The sequence below is a fragment of the Bombina bombina genome, chromosome 5, assembly GCF_027579735.1.
Source record: "Bombina bombina isolate aBomBom1 chromosome 5, aBomBom1.pri, whole genome shotgun sequence".
NCBI classification, from domain to species: domain Eukaryota; kingdom Metazoa; phylum Chordata; class Amphibia; order Anura; family Bombinatoridae; genus Bombina; species Bombina bombina.
In genome coordinates, this window is record NC_069503.1 from 154,780,584 (window position 1) to 154,798,555 (window position 17,972).

Consider the following 17,972-nt stretch of genomic DNA (forward strand, 5'->3'; position numbering starts at 1 on the left):
TGTAGCTCTTCCATTCGGATTGGCTACGGCTCCAAGAATCTTCACAAAGGTTCTGGGTACTCTTCTGGCGGTACTAAGACCGCGAGGAATTTCGGTAGCTCCGTACCTAGACGACATTCTGATACAAGCTTCAAGCTTTCAAACTGCCAAGTCTCAAACAGAGTTAGTACTGGCATTTCTAAGGTCGCATGGATGGAAGGTGAACGAAAAGAAGAGTTCTCTCTTTCCACTCACAAGAGTTCCCTTCTTGGGGACTCTGATAGATTCTGTAGAAATTAAGATTTACCTGACAGAAGACAGGTTAACAAAGCTTCAAAATGCATGCCGTGTCCTTCATTCCATTCAACACCCGTCAGTAGCTCAATGCATGGAGGTGATCGGATTAATGGTAGCGGCAATGGACATAGTCCCTTTTGCACGCCTACATCTCAGACCGCTGCAATTGTGCATGCTAAGTCAGTGGAATGGGGATTACTCAGATTTGTCCCCCACTCTGAATCTGAATAAAGAGACCAGAAATTCTCTTCTATGGTGGCTTTATCGGCCACATCTGTCCAGGGGGATGCCATTCAGCAGGCCAGACTGGACAATTGTAACAACAGACGCCAGCCTACTAGGTTGGGGCGCTGTCTGGAATTCTCTGAAGGCTCAGGGACTATGGAATCAGGAGGAGAGTCTCCTTCCAATAAACATTCTGGAATTGAGAGCAGTTCTCAATGCCCTTCTGGCTTGGCCCCAGTTAACAACTCGGGGGTTCATCAGGTTTCAGTCGGACAACATCACGACTGTAGCTTACATCAACCATCAGGGAGGGACAAGAAGCTCCCTAGCAATGATGGAAGTATCAAAGATAATTTGCTGGGCAGAGTCTCACTCTTGCCACCTGTCTGCAATCCACATCCCGGGAGTGGAGAACTGGGAGGCGGATTTCTTAAGTCGTCAGACTTTTCATCCGGGGGAGTGGGAACTTCATCCAGAGGTCTTTGCCTAAATACTTCGACGTTGGGGCAAACCAGAGATAGATCTCATGGCGTCTCGTCAGAACGCCAAGCTTCCTCGCTACGGGTCCAGATCCAGGGATCCGGGAGCGGTTCTGATAGATGCTCTGACAGCACCTTGGACCTTCAAGATGGCTTATGTGTTTCCACCCTTCCCGATGCTTCCTCGATTGATTGCCAGAATCAAACAGGAGAGAGCATCAGTGATTCTAATAGCACCTGCATGGCCACGCAGGACTTGGTATGCAGATCTAGTGGACATGTCATCCTGTCCGCCTTGGTCTCTACCTCTGAAACAGGACCTTCTGATCCAGGGTCCATTCAAACATCAAAATCTAACTTCTCTGAAGCTGACTGCTTGGAAATTGAACGCTTGATTTTATCAAAACGTGGGTTTTCTGAGCCAGTTATTGATACCTTAATACAGGCTAGGAAGCCTGTTACCAGAAGGATTTACCATAAAATATGGCGTAAATACTTATATTGGTGCGAATCCAAGAGTTACTCATGGAGTAAGGTTAGGATTCCAAGGATATTGTCTTTTCTACAAGAAGGTTTAGAAAAGGGTTTATCCGCTAGTTCCTTAAAGGGACAGATTTCAGCTCTGTCCATTCTTTTACACAAACGTCTGTCAGAAGTTCCGGACGTTCAAGTTTTTTGTCAGGCTTTAGCTAGGATCAAGCCTGTGTTTAAAACTGTTGCTCCGCCATGGAGTTTGAACTTAGTTCTTAATGTTTTACAGGGTGTTCCGTTTGAACCCCTTCATTCCATTGATATCAAGTTGTTATCTTGGAAAGTTCTGTTTTTAATGGCTATTTCCTCGGCTCGAAGAGTCTCTGAGTTATCTGCCTTACATTGTGATTCTCCTTATCTGATTTTTCATTCAGACAAGGTAGTTCTGCGTACTAAACCTGGGTTCCTACCTAAGGTGGTCACTAACAGGAATATCAATCAAGAGATTGTTGTTCCATCTTTGTGTCCTAATCCTTCCTCGAAGAAGGAACGTCTGCTACACAATCTAGATGTAGTCCGTGCCCTGAAATTTTATCTACAGGCAACTAAGGATTTTCGTCAAACGTCTTCCCTGTTTGTCGTTTATTCTGGCCAGAGGAGAGGTCAAAAAGCTTCGGCTACCTCTCTCTCTTTTTGGCTTCGTAGCATAATACGATTAGCCTATGAGACTGCTGGACAGCAGCCTCCTGAAAGAATTACAGCTCATTCTACTAGAGCTGTGGCTTCCACTTGGGCCTTTAAGAATGAGGCTTCTGTTGAACAGATTTGCAAGGCTGCAACTTGGTCTTCTCTTCATACTTTTGCCAAATTTTACAAATTTGACACTTTTGCTTCTTCGGAGGCTGTTTTTGGGAGAAAGGTTCTTCAGGCAGTGGTTCCCTCCGTATAAAGAGCCTGCCTGTCCCTCCCGTCATCCGTGTACTTTTGCTTTGGTATTGGTATCCCAGAAGTAATGATGACCCGTGGACTGACCACACTTAACAGGAGAAAACAAAATTTATGCTTACCTGATAAATTCATTTCTCCTGTAGTGTGGTCAGTCCACGGCCCGCCCTGTTTTTTATGGCAGGCTAAAAAATTTTTGGATTATACTCCAGTCACCACTACACCCTTGGGCTTCTCCTTTCTCGTTGGTCCTTTGGTCGAATGACTGGAGGTGACGTAGAGGGGAGGAGCTATATAGCAGCTCTGCTGGGTGAATCCTCTTGCACTTCCTGTAGGGGAGGAGATAATATCCCAGAAGTAATGATGACCCGTGGACTGACCACACTACAGGAGAAATGAATTTATCAGGTAAGCATAAATTTTGTTTTTTGTTCATATTAGATCTATATTTGCAATATTTATAGACGTCATTAAGATTTATTTGAGATTCATTTTTTATTACTGTGTTTAAGGGTTGTAGCTTGATCTTCATCTTCAGAATTTGTTCTGAATAAAAACAGTTCATAACTCTGTTTCAAATGGTAGGCAACACAGTAACTACTTTAAAATGAACAAATACAATGGGGCCGATTTATGAAAGTGCGGACGGGCATGATCCACTGTAGCGCTCATGTCCACCGCACATCGATAAATGCCGATATAGGCCGCAAGCAGGGGGTGTCAATTAACCCGTTCCTATGTGATTAGGCAGCTTGCCGTCTGCCGCCTCAGCGATAAGGAGCAGCGGTTTTTGGACCACTGCTTCTTAACTCCCGTTTCCGGTGAGCCCGAAGGCTTGTGCGGAAACAGCTGCATCAAGCTCCATTTGGAGCTTAATGAATCAGCCCCAATGTCTTTGATTTTTTTTCTAACATTATTTGGATATCATTTTTATGCTATTGTTTCACATTGTTCGCTAGTTATGAATGTGTGAATTGTAGTATAAATGTTCCCCTTTACTTTTGGTCTCAAGTTTGAATGTTTCCAAATAGTAAATATTAACATCCGAATAACAAATATTAAATGGTACAATAGAATATATAATGCTAAAATTCAAGTATTAAAATTATATTAATGCCCATGGACTTATGGAGAAGGTAATGAGAAACAACATTCAAATATGGCCATTAATCATATGTTACTTTCAATAAATTATTATTTATTTATTTTTTGCAAAAACTTATGTCAAATATCTGACAAACACTGAGGAGCCTATTTATGAAAGTCCTGTCAGACATGATCCGACATTGCGGGTCATGTCCGATAGACCTCCCTGAATGCAGAGAGCAATACACTCTCTGCATTTAGCATTGCACCAGCAGTTCTTGTGAACTGCTGGTGCAACGCTGCCCCCTGCAGATTCGCGGCCAATCGGCCGCTAGCAGGGGTGTCAATCAACCCGATCGTATTCGATCGGGTTGAATTGCGGCAATGTCTGTCTGCCTCCTCAGAGCAGAAGGACAGGTTTCTGGCTCGCCTAAATGGCCCATAAATGTTCATTTAGAATGAAAACAAGGTCCTTATCTTTTGTTTTTCTTTTTTTTTTTTAAAACAATTGCGCTAAAATATGTGCTCATTCCTGCTCGAAGGTTGATTTAAAGGGAAATGGAGGTCTTATTAAACTTTTATGATTTAGACAGAGTTTACTATCAAAACATATTTTATCATTTACTTTTATTATTATATTTTCCTATTTCTTATAGTACCTAGGTATTGTACTATTTACATATTTTATAAAAACGTAGAACAAATGTGAAAAAAAACAAATGCATTATATTATTTTGTTAGTATTAGTTTATTAATCAGTTTTATGCTTTAACATAAAACTTTTGCGTAAAAAGTGCTATCCCCTTACTCCACAGAGAGGCTAAAAAACAAATTCAGCATTTTGCTGCCTTTTTAAAAATGAAAAAAAAATGTGTTAGTCTCTTTAGGGAATATGGAAAACTATCATTTTTTGTTTTTACACATAAAGCATGAGTTTTTTTATGTCATTGTAAGATCATTTCATTGCAAAGCAAATGTAAAATTGCTTGTATTATTTGCAGGAGACTGGCTCGTTCTACGCTGCTGTTGATCCCTTTATTTGGCATCCATTACACCGTCTTTGCGTTTTCACCTGAAAACGTCAGCAAACGGGAGAGACTGGTGTTTGAGTTGGGGCTTGGATCATTCCAGGTATATTTTTTTCTTGTAAAAGATATTTAAAGGGACTTTAAACACTATTTTTTTGCACAATTAAGTAAGACAGTGTGGCTGCAATATATAAGAAATCTTTCATACAGCATATGATCATTTTTAACCCCTCTGTTGGCGCTCTACAAATAGCCGATAATTATAATAATAATGATAAATATCATTAAATCTGAAAGGATACATGATAACAGGTCTTATTTGCTATTTATACCGTGACAGTCACATTGCACTTGGTGACCGGTCTTCTGTCAATTATCCTGACGGTACTTGCCATCAGGAGCACGCACTGTTTTGCTGAAGGGCGCTAACGGCATGTATATGATTAGCTGTCCCCAGTAAAGCAAAAAAAAAGAGAGAAATCTACAAATAGAGGAGACATCCTGGTATTTGCTAGCACTGGTGACGTTATAAGGAGTAAAAAATCATGATGTGCTCTATGATAGCTTGGTGTTTCTTATATTTCAGCCATACTGTTAGAATAAAACAGTGTTTATTCTTCCTCTAAGAAGTAAAGTAATTATTGTGAACATTTAATAAAATAATGCATTCTTGTTTATTTTTTATAAGGGATTTGTTGTTGCAATCCTCTATTGTTTCCTAAATGGGGAGGTAAGTTCCTTTTTTAACTAATTTCTGTATGTAGACTATCAATATTAACATACTCTGTTGTTTTGCATTGTGGTGTTATTGTCTCGTACACAGTGGCTTTGCTAGGGGGGCACTATCCCCCCCAGCATAATGGCTGCCCCCCATGTGATCATTCCCCAAACTGCTAACCGGGATCATCCCTAGTTTTCCCGCCATAACTTTGACCAGACATGACATGTTCAACCGCACATCCATGCCCATTCCTGCCCCAATTTTGTGACAAAAATGTTTTCAAAACTAATTTTTTTGCTGTGCACATGTCTTTTAAATGCAATATGGTATAGAACATGATTTTTTATTCTCATGTAAGGAAGAAGCCAGGTAATTCCTTGACTGTCTCTTTAATTGCACATTATAAATTGATATTATTAGGAAAGTTAAAAAATGTGCATTAAAATACTACTATCACCAATATCGAATCAATTAGTCACCAAGTTTTGTTCTTTTACATTGGCTTAATAGATTTTGCTTTTATGTAAGTCTTGCAAAGACCCATGGGAAATGCCCATAAAAACACTAATGATAAATGCCCATGAAACACTATTTTCAATAAACATGAAAATACTCCTATGGCTATTAGATTTGTTGTTTTAGCAAAGTTGTAATGACCATCAATATTTATTTTCCCATCTCTTTATTAAGTTACAAACAGAAAATACAGGAAATATATACACAAAAAATAAGGAAAACAAAATTTTCACAACAAACTGGCTTCTTCAGGCAAAAGTCAGTATTTAGTGTGCCCTCCCTTGGCACTAAGCACATCTTGAACTCTTTTGGGGAACCTGTCCTGAAGTTTTCTGAAATAATCTTCTGGTATATTATTCCAGGCTTCTTTCAGCACTTCCCAGAGTTCTTTTTTATATTTAGGTTGTCTTTTATTTATTTCTCTGTCCAAGGGATCCCATAAAGCCTCTATAATATTAAAGTCTGGACTCTGTGTTTCTCTGCAAATATTATTTCACAGTCTGCTTGGGATTGTTATCATGCTGAAAATAACACCATTCCAAATTAGGCGCTTTCCAGAAGGAATAGAATGATGAATTAAAACTCGTAACACCAGTGGTAAACCTGATGAGTGCAAACACCAGCGATAAACCCCTTATCGCTTGTGTGCAAACGTTAGCACGCTACATTAGTAATCTGGCTATATATATATATATATATATATATATATATATATATATATATATTACATGGCTTTGTATAGATCGAGTTATCAATGGTTGAAACTAGGTATGAGCAAATATTCCAGCATATTTGTTAAAAATGTTGGCTGCATTTTTTCATTCTGAATGAATATGATTTTTTAACAACTTATATTTTTGCAGAAAAAGCTATTTTATATATTGAATGTAATGTTTGATTATACATATAGCATTAAAATATTGTAATGTTTTAAGTATAGCTTGTTCATATTTGCAGAAGGAACATGGACAGAGTTATGTCAGGAGAATGTGGTTGTGAGAGAACAGAGGGTATGTCTGGGCTCAATGTGTCACTGAAGGCCACAAGCACTTATTCTTCCATCTCTCTCCAACTCTTCTTCTCACAAATTGAGGCCAATTTATTAAAGGTCTTGCGGACCTGATCCGACAGTGCGGATCAGGTCCACAAGACCTCGCTGAATGCGGAGAGCAATACGCTCTCCATATTCAGCATTGCACCAGCAGCTCACAAGAACTGCTGGTGCAACACCTCCCCCTGCAGACTCGCGTCCAATCGGCCGACAGCAGGGGGATGTCAATCAACCCGATCGTATTCGATCGGGTTGAATTCCGGCGATTTCTCTCTGCATCATCAGAGCAGGCGGACAGGGTTATGGAGCAGCGGTCTTTAGACTGCTGCTTCATAACTGCTGTTTCTGGCGAGTCTGAAGACTCGCCAGAAACACGGCCCTTCAAGCTCCATTCGGAGCTTGATAGATAGGCCTCATTGTCTATGATTGGAACCAAAGATTTCAAGCTTAAAATTGTCACTCTATAATACTCTTTTCCATTGATCTTCATTCCAATCTTTGTGAGCTTTAGCATATTTTAGTCATTCCACCCTGTTCCGCTTCAGAAAAACAAAATTTATGCTTACCTGATAAATTTATTTCTTTTCGGGCATGGAGAGTCCACAACGTCATTCCAATTACTAGTGGGATATTCAATTCCTGGCCAGCAGGAGGAGGCAAAGACCACCCCAGCAAAGCTGTTAAGTGTAACTTCCCTTACCCATAATCTCCAGTCATTTAGCCAAAGGAAAATGTAAAAAGCAGAAACACAAGGGTATGGAGGTGCTTGAGGTTTACTCAAAAAAATTGCTGAATTATATTTTAAAAAGAGGGCGGGTTGTAGACTCTCCATGCCCGGAAAGAAAGAAATTTATCAGGTAAGCATTCATTTTTGTTTTCTTTCCTATGGCATGGAGAGTCCACAACGTCATTTCAATTACTAGTGGGAACCAATACCCAAGCTAGAGGACAAAGAATGAAAAGGGAGGGAGAGCAAGGCAGGAGGACCTAAACAGAAGACACCACCACTTGAAGAACCTTTCTCCCAAAAGAGGTCTCAGCAAAAGTATCAAATTTGTAGACTTTGGAAAAAGTATGCAAAGTGGACCATGTTGCTGCCTTGCAAATCTGTTTCACAGAAGCTTCATTGAAGACAGAGACAGCCCTAGTGGAATGAGCCGTGATTCTCTCAGGAGGCTGCTGTCCAGCTGTCTCATAAGCAAAAATGAATCATACTTCTTAACCAGAGGGAAATGGTAGTAGAAGTGGGCTTCTGACCCTTAGGCTTTCCAGAGAAAACCACAAACAGGGCAGAAGGTTGATGAAAATCTTTAGTAGCTTGTAGGTAAAAATTTAAAGCACGCACAACATCCAAGTTATGCAAAAGACTTTTCTTATGAGAAGAAGGATTAGGACAAAAAGAAGGAACAACAATTTTATTTGATTAATGTTTCGATCCGACACTACCCTTAGGGAGAAAACCTAATTTAGTAAGAAGGACCGCCTTATCTGCATGAAAAATAAGGTACAGGGAATCACGCTGCAGAGCTAAAAGGTCAGAAACTCTGCAAGTGGAAGAAAATGCAAGAAGAAACAAAAACTTTAAAAAGATAACATTTTTATATCAACAACATGCATTGGCTCAAACAGAGCCTGTTGCAAAACTTTAAGAACAAGATTAAGGCTCCAAGGAGGAGCAACAGGTTTAAACACAGGTCTGATTCTGACCAGGGCCTGAACAAAAGCTGGAACATTTGGCAAAGCTGCCAGACATTTGTGCAAAAGAATAGACAGTGCAGAAATCTGACCCTTCACAGAACTGACTGACAAACCTTTCTCCAGGCCATCCTGAAGAAAAGATAAAACACAGGGAATCCTCACCCAGCTCCAGGAGAAACCCTTAGATTTGCACCAATAAAGATATTTACGTCATACCCTATGGTAGATCTTGCGAGTAACAGGTTTGCGAGCCTGAAGCATAGTATCAATGACAGCTTCAGAAAACCCACGTCTAGACAGAACAAGGCATTCAATCTCCAAGCAGTCAGCTTCAGAGAATCCAGGTTAGGATGGAGGAATGGACCCTGAATTAAAAGGATCTCCTTCCTCAGAAGTAACCTTCAAGGAGGAAGAGATGACATCCTTACCAGATCCGCGAACCAGATCCTGCGAGGCCATGCAGAAGCTATTAGAATTAATGATGCTCTCTCCTGTTTTGATATGAGCAATGATTTGTGGAAGGAGAGCAAACAGTGAAAACAGTTATGCCAGAGAGAAGATCTAAGGAACCGATAGAGCATCTATCAGCGCGGCCTGAGGATCTCTTGACCTTGAACCCTGCTTTGGAACCTTGGCATTTTGATGAGACGCCATCAGATCCAACTCTGGAACCCCCCACCTGAGAGTTATCAATTGAAAACCTAAGTCTGCCTGCTCAGAAAAATCAGACCAATCAGTTCCATACACTAAGCCACAGATGGACAGTTTGAGGACTGAAGTGACAGGCAGGAAGTCAGAAGTTTAAGCCTCTGACAGAGCCGTCATTTGCTTTGAAGACCTACAAGACTATGAGAAAGCTAAGCCGCCCTTAGGTCGGCCTTGGGAAGGGGGTACTGTCATGCCCCCATGGGGTCTTGAACTCTGGTCTCTCACGTTGTATCTCAGTAACTTTTCACTGAGCCACCAGAGGGCTTTGGATTTTCTGACCTTCATCAGCAAAATCTTCATAGACAGAGAATCTATAATCTTTCCTAAAAAAACACACCCTGGTGTCTGGCACCAGGGAAATCTTCTCCAGATTCACTTTCCACCCTTGGGAACATAGAATAGACAATAACATCTTACAAAAAGAAAAGAAGGCACCTGAAACAAGTTATAGTCCAGGACAGATGCCACCATAATTCCTTAACATCTGGCTAGTGCCAGAAGAACCCCGTCAAACCCCCGTAAGATTCGAGGAGTAGAGGCTAAGTCCAAAATTTAGTAATCATCTACATTAGGAAAGGGACAAATAAAGGTTAAGAATCCCTAGAGCATACATTTAAAATGTATCGAGCAAATTAAGCAATTATAATGCTTATAACAATGACAGTATATACCTATACTGAATCATAATGAATCAGGCTATAGATAAATCAAATAAATGTTTATAATACCTAAACCCATACTATAAATGAGATAGTGATAATGACTCACTTATATACTATAGCCTACTTTATGCAGACTTCCCCTAAATGCCATAAGATTGCTGAATACACAGCTGTAAGGATAGCTAGGGTTAAAACAGGAATCCAGCTGGTAGATTGTAGATTTACCCACTAAATCACAAGTGGTCAGATTAATAACAATCTCCCGAATATAGTTTTCTACTGCAGAAAAAAATTAAAATAAATAAAACACGAACATGGATAATCCCTAAGACATATACTGTATATATATATATGTTCAACAGGAAAGATAAACCGACAAAAGACTTATAACAATATCCAGAAGTTATTTCCATGGTTGGAGGAAAATAAATCATGTAAATATTAATATTCTCCTACTTATGTCTTAAATATGCTAGCAGACAGATAAGATAAACATTTCTAGTGCTTATAACATAGTAATCATATATTCTACTTTAGAAAAGAAGGATAATAAAAGTAGACCTAATGTTTAAAACATAGTCTAATTAAACCATACTGTAGAAAGATAGGGATAAACCATGAAGATGAAAATAATACCAAAAACATACAGGAATGTGAGACAGGATAATTGGACATCATGTTGATAACAATGCCCAATATATAGAATAATTAGATAAGGAGTATATGTGACGCAATATAAATTCCCTGAATAGAGTGACTAACAAAAGTCCTCTAAACATGTGATGCTAGATGCAATAATTAACAGTTTTATACAGAGAAAAAAGTAGCATCCCTAAGCAGTCAGAATGAACAATAAATTAGTTAGGTCCAAAAGAGAGGACACACACTAATTTTGTCGAAACGCCTGACGCACGTTTCACTTCCTGCTTTATCAAAGGCCTTTGATAAAGCAGGAAGCGAAATGTGTGTTAGTCGTTTGGACATGATTAGGTCCTAGGCCGGGGCCTTTGGTATTGTATTGCAGCTATATTTAATTTGTTCTATTTTGTTTAACGCTATACTAGATGCATTTGTAGTACCAGACAAAGACAGGAATACCCAGTGTTTTTAAATAATTGTGTAGGAGCAACACGTGAGAGTAGCAGTTCGCCAACCCCTTTTTGTGGTTCTCTTTAGAGAGATATTATAGTCAACAGTAGTTTATATATTAGGGATCTTTTTTGTCTCGTGTTGCACTATATAATGGGGATAATTACCTCATTTGAACCTTTCTGGTATTCGGCCTTTATATGATTGTATACGTGTTCACTGCACTTATTAATATAATACTGTGAATTGGACCTTTCATGTCCCTGTATGTAATTTTTCTTTTTTAAGTGTTTTTAATGTGGTTTTATATTTCTCTTCTTTTTTTATCTTTTTGATTCAATAAATGTTATGTTTTATTATTTTTTTCCTTTTTTCCTCATATTTTTGTGAGGATTGAGAACCCCTTCTTTCTAGTGTGTGTTCTCTCTTTTGGACCTATCTAATTTTTGTTCATTCTGAGTGCTTAAGGGATGCTACTTTTTCTCTTTATTCTGTATAAAAATACCCAGTATATACCTATACTTAAAAAGGGAAGGGATAACCCATGAACAAAGTGACAATCTTAAACAAACATACAGTTACAATGCACAAACTGTAGAAATGTGTAATCACCAGTAGGGGGGTATAAATAATGTATGAATCCCTGCTAAATAGAACAGAGAAAGAGATTAATCATATGAGAGACTCAAGATTTATACACAGAATGAGAGGGAAATGTAATGCACCTTAATACATGACAATATAATAAAGGAGCATGCATTATCAATAAGTTGCCACCAGATGGCGACAAATACTAGTAAAAACACAGTATTTAGTATCAGAAAATAAATCATGAAAAATAAAATTGTAGGATTTATTATAATAAACCATAATAAAAAAACTCATCCCTCATATCCTAGAGGTAGTATTATCAGTATACATAAAAAACTGATAGAAAACACCTTAGGAGGGGAAGAAACCTCTATGAAGGTCTAGGCTGAATAGGTTTAAATGAGGCTCACATAGAGATTGTACTTAAAATGAATGTAAATTTTGATGCTAAAGTGCCCGGTTTTTAAAACTTTGATTAAAAACAGGGGCACTTTAATTCATAAAAATTTACATTTCACTCCTGTTGTGACAAAAAACTTACCTTTTAAACTTCACAGCAGCTCCAGCTTTCTCCGGTCTCACAAGCCATTTCTGATGTCAGAAATGATTGATAGGTCATTCTCCAATCACAGCTTCCCCCCCGGGGGATTCAGTGTCTGATTCACTGCTGTGATTGGAGGAAGCCGATGCCTCATTTTAGACCCAGGAAGAGGCTTTGAAACAGGTGGAGGAAGCTGGAGCTGCTGTGAAGATTAAAAGGTAAGTTTTTTTTCACAACAGGAGTGAAATGAAAATTTTTATGAATTAAAGTGCCCCTGTTTTTAATCGAAGTTTTAAAAACCGGGCACTTTAGCATCAAAATTTACATTCACTTTAACATTACACGATGAAGACATCGAAAATGCGTTCAAACCGCAAACCTCACTGCCCGTAGTGGAAAATAGAAAGCTATTTCCAAAATGGTGCCAACAGAAATGTTTGTCCGCCGAAGCGGATCTCACTTAATATGTAGATGAGGTTGGAACAAAAGAAATGCTATTATTCTGTACAGAGCCAAATGCTCATCGCTCTGAAAACAAAAACTTAACATACGTCTCCTATCCAGCAGAGAGAACGCTCACAGCTCCTCCACCGTATAGCTGACTAGCTGCGCCATATTATCTGCCACAATGGAAGTCTTCTAATATGAGGATAAAGGTACATAGCTGCATATAATAAAATAGAGCTGACACAAAAGCTAAACACCTGAAGCTTAGTGCACCAGCGAGACCCCTCTAACTTATTAACTCGATAACAGATGAGGGGAGAAACCCTTCAAATGTGGTCATCGCTATCTAGCATCTTACTAATAAAGAAGCATGCATTAGCCGTATTATGCAAGCGCCATAACTGAGTGCTGCGTCAGGAGCGTAATATGGGATTTGCAGGTTCATGGGGAAAACCTTTCAGTCAGTGTATTGGTGCTTATTGCGATTGCCTAAAATAGCACTGCCAGAGAATATTTTCTAAAAAAGGCCGGCGGTAGTCTCCTCTCATCTAGTTGGAGAAGCCGCTGCAGCATCAGATAATGGAGCGGATCAATGTTATAAAAATATAAACATAACACAGTAAGCGGTAGCCTCCTCTACTGAAGCCGGAGGTGCCGCTGCTGTAAATAAGGAACATACCAGCTAAAGGAGCTAGAGTGTAGATGCTGCATTCTAAAGGTCCACACAAATAAATAAAAGCCTCAACCCCCTGTATCATTTTTAACTGTAAACAAAACTATGATTGTAGTGGAGTTATGTCAGAGGGAAACACCCAATAATGAGTGAACCGGAGCCTGTTTAAGGAGATGCCGGTAGATCCAAGCTGGTCAAATAACTGATATCCCCAACCTGGGATATAACTAAGGTTTCCAGACCCATCTAAGAGGGCAATGGAGGTGCCAGTTGGTCACCCTTCAAAGTCCTCCCTTTCCCTGATGATAGTAACAGTTATACCTGCCAAGGGAAGGGTTTAAAAAAGGATATAAACAGACTTACCCTCCAGGATCTTCTGCTGTGTAGCAGACACAGCACTTCCCAGTCTGTCAGCCTCAATCGACCGCTGGCAGGGAAATTGAGAGAAAAGAAAAACATAGTAACCAACTCTGGTTTTCTATATAGGGGTAGCATACATGTTAGAAGTAAAGCAAAGACTACATCGCTGCCTTCTTACTGCTAAAAGCCACCACTACTCTTACTAAAGAGATTGACGTGGACACAGCTAGACCCCAATCCTTGTTTGCAGGGAAAAGTACCCATTAAAAGGATTCAAATTCTTCAGACACCGACTTCGCACATCCTCCATTGACAAAGGCAAAGAGAATGAATGGGGATTATGGGTAAGGGAAGTTAAACTTAGCAGCTTTGCTGTGGTGCTCTTTGCCTCCTCCTGCTGACCAGTAGTTAAATATCTCACTAGTAATTGGAATGACGTTGTGGACTCTCCATGCTATTGGAAAGAAAAGTGGTTTCTTGGCTGTTACCATTTCACAAAGATCCTTCCTGATCAATGCTCTTCGGGCTATAGAAGGGTCAACTTGGCATCCCGATGAAGCTGCCAAGCTGCCAGATGCTAAGCAAGGTCCTTGCTGGACTTCTTTCGATCTCTCAAAGTAGAATGTATGAGAACGCTCTTATCAGATTTTGAAAGTTTTCTTGGCCGTCCAGTTCTTTTTTTTGCCCTTGCCCTTTCCTGAATCTTCAAATTTCTTTATAACAGCTTGACTTTGTTTGCTTATTTCCCTTTGAGAGTGGCCTTGCTGATGCAAAACTATAATTTTATGTCTGTCAAATTCTGTGATCTTTGTCATTTTGAATGGAATGTGATTGAAAGTTGGTCTTATTATCAAGCTTCCAATGAATTAAACTCATACCATATGTGTATGTAATGATCAAGCATGTCTTGCACAAACCTGAAATAGTAGAACAAATACAGGTTTTAGCAATGACATTAATTAGGGTTCCATTTCATTTAGGTTTACAAGAGCCAGGTTCCTGTAATTGCTGAAGTGTAAGGGGAGGTCACGCTAAATACTTGAAACTTTAGCCTATAGAAGCATTTTTTTATTCTTCTGATTTTAATATATTAAATAATTATATAAGGTCATTATACCATTGCTAAAACCACAAATCTAATAGTGGCCTAAGACTTTTGCACAGTACTGTATATGTGTGTGTGCATGTATGTGTATATATATATATATATATATATATTCACATTCACTTGTCAATTTGAAGATGAGAATTAGTTTAAAAATAATGAACAAATAAATGTTTAAATAAATTGTCATAAATTATTCTACCTAAAGTTTAGATGTTTTGATCAATGTTAATGTGAAGCTACTTGTTTACCAGTATGTTCCATAACAGCAAAGTACATAAAAAATGACTTTTTAAAGTTTCTCCCTAAAGGTGCAATCAGAAATAAAGAGAAAATGGCGGAGTTGGAAAGTCAACCGGTATTTTGCTGTGGATTTCAAACATCGCCATCCATCTCTAGCGAGCAGCGGAGTGAACGGCGGGACACAGCTGTCCATTCTGAGCAAGAGCAGCTCTCAGATCCGAATGTCCAGCATAAATGCGGAGAACCTGGCAACATGAGCTATCAAACCATATAAAGTATTAACATATCACTTTTTTATTTTTATGTTTTACTTTTCATTCTGAATGGAATAACTAATAGGAAACCGTTATGGAATGCTTCTATAAAAACCCTAAGCCTTTGGTTCTAATAATAGGCTATTAAAATGCATTCCATGTTATGACGGAACACATCATGTTTATGACAAATGATATGGTCACTGCCAGGAGTACCAGTGGTTGCATTTTGTTTGTAGACAATGCTTCTTAAAATAGGGTTCTTGCGTCAGTGGGTGATCCATGTTCAGTCGCACATCTTGTAGCACATGCAACTCAGTAGAATTGCATATGTTTACTTATTACCATTAAGTTAGTTTTTAAATGTAAAAAAAAATAAAAATAATAATAATAATAATACAATAATGGAGTTGTTTTGGAGCACTTGATCTGAAATAATAATGTGAACAAATATTTGATATCTGTTTACTTAGTTAAATTTTACTCGACCGCCGGAATTATATAATTTTCTGTTGCGACTCATCTCAAAATAGTATGAATGTATTTATGATATTTTTTTTTGTCAGTACCATTTCTCAATCCAAAACTACCTGTCAGACACATTACAAAACTGGAACAAAATTCATAAGTTAATATAAAATGAATACACTTTTTGATATTTGTATTTAACCCACATATTCAGAGCTACAATTAGCTAATTATTATTATTATTATTATTTTTATTTTTTCATGTCAAAGTTCTATGATGTCAATTAAAATACTTTATGCAAAGCATAAAAGTACGCTTGTCGTGGGTAGATTTAATATAGCTGTAAACTGTAAACATAAACAATTGAATGACTTAGATTATTTTAGCATATATATATATATATATATATATATATATATATATACATATGCACATACATGTGATATGATGTCTACAATCTGCTTATGGTGCCATAATAGGGGTAAAGCTTTGGTTCATAGAATGTAAAAACCATGGTTATTTTTTTTAATGGAACCAAGAAAATGCCTGTATAAATGAAGAATGTGTATATATAAAGCAGAATGTTTATAGATCATATATATATTGCATTATTAAACTTATTGTTTGCAATGGGAGAAAGGGATCAGTATTTGTATTGTGCCATATATTTTTGACCCATTTTGACAAAACAGCCTTTCATACTTGGTATAAAAATAGATTTGATTTTAACATAGTTAAATATGTCTAGTGCTGTTTAGTGCTAGTTGTATCACTATATTTTTGCATGGTGTATAAATAAATTCTTTTTTGTAAAATCAGGAAGTTTGTACAAATTATTGTACATTTTCCATGTACTCTAAAATAGAACAATTACTGTGCAGTTAGTTAAGCAGGTCTTTTCATGAAAAGCTTGCAAATGATTTTAGAATTATTAACCTATCCACCTTAATGTGAAGTCCAGATAATATACATAACACAAAGTTGCAAAGTTTCTTCTGTATTACAATACAAATAAGACACTGTGCAAAACATATTTACTCAGTATATACTAAATGTAAATACAGTGCATTGCCACAATTTTAGTACATTATGCAGTACACACTTAAAGACAGCAGAGGTCACTCAAGTGCCTTTTCACGACTCTTGTTATGGACATAACTGCATGATATACTGTAGTTGCATTCAGTTTTATCTCTGGGAGCGAAGAGCATTGCTTAAAATGGAATACTAACCAATGAGAGAATGCACTGTGTTTTTATAGAGGGTCTGAGAGGAGATACAAATGGCAAGATTAAGCTAAGGGCCTCATTAACTCCTCGATTGCTTGCAGGAAATATAGCATTTTTTTATGGTCTTTTTGGTGTCCCAGTAGTTGTAAAGCAAGTAAACCAAGCAAAATGCATCTTTAAAGTATCACATACAGAAATTGTATCAAGGGTTCATTTTTTTTTATCTTTCGAAAAATTCAGTTGTAAAATGTGCCATAGTTAAAGGGACGTGAAACCCAAACTTTTTATTTTATTATTCTGATAGTGAATACAATTTTAAACAACTGTCCAATTTACTTTTATTATTTAATTTGCTTCCTTATCTTTATCTAGGTAAGCTCAGGAGCAGCAAAGAACCTAGGTTCTAGCTGCTGATTGGTGGCTGCATATGTATACCGATTGTCATTAACCAGTAGTGCATTGCTGCTCAGGAAACAAAGCATACCAAGAATACTAAGAAAAATTGATAATAGGAGTAAATTCAAAAATTATTAAAATGGCATGCTCTATCTTAATCATTAAAGAAAAAATTGGGTTTCATATCCCTTTAATGAAAAAACAAACAAAGTTAAAGAATCTAGAATTTCCAACAGTTACTTTAAAACATTTCTAAAATCTTCTCCTGTTCAATCATGCTTGCTCATACATTATTGTTTAGCATATAAGATGCACCTCTGTATAAGAGCTGACATTTTTTTAGAAAATATTTAGCTAACAATATGGGTGAGAGGTTTCTCAAATTTATAAACACATAGGCAAAAGTCATGTCACAAATATATAGACAAATGTTATATTTGTTAAACTCAACTGTCCAAGCTTTGCTTCAAGCAAAGTGTTTATTTTATTTACTGAGTATCCAAATATTGACCAAAGAATTGGAGAATAAAATAAATAAATAATAATATTAAAAAAAAATATCTGCTCACCCTCTCTCATGCAGACATAAACTGGATGTGGCATACTGTAGACCTACTTGCCATCTCACCCTGTTCTCATGCATGCAACCTGAAAGCTATACATCATCACTCTATAATCACTTTTGCTTCGTGTCTTTATGATATGAAGG

At 37.8% G+C, this 17,972-nt stretch overlaps 1 protein-coding gene across 1 annotated transcript in view; it reads left to right on the forward strand.

Annotated features, from left to right (window-relative positions):
* The window catches only part of ADCYAP1R1 (ADCYAP receptor type I), a 490,746-nt gene extending 475,574 nt beyond the window's left edge, over positions 1–15,172 (forward strand). Inside the window, 3 exon segments of the mRNA XM_053715660.1 lie at positions 4,484–4,613; positions 5,199–5,240; positions 14,984–15,172. Coding sequence (XP_053571635.1) covers positions 4,484–4,613; positions 5,199–5,240; positions 14,984–15,172 — 361 coding nt within the window.
* Positions 15,173–17,972: the final 2,800 nt, after the last annotated feature.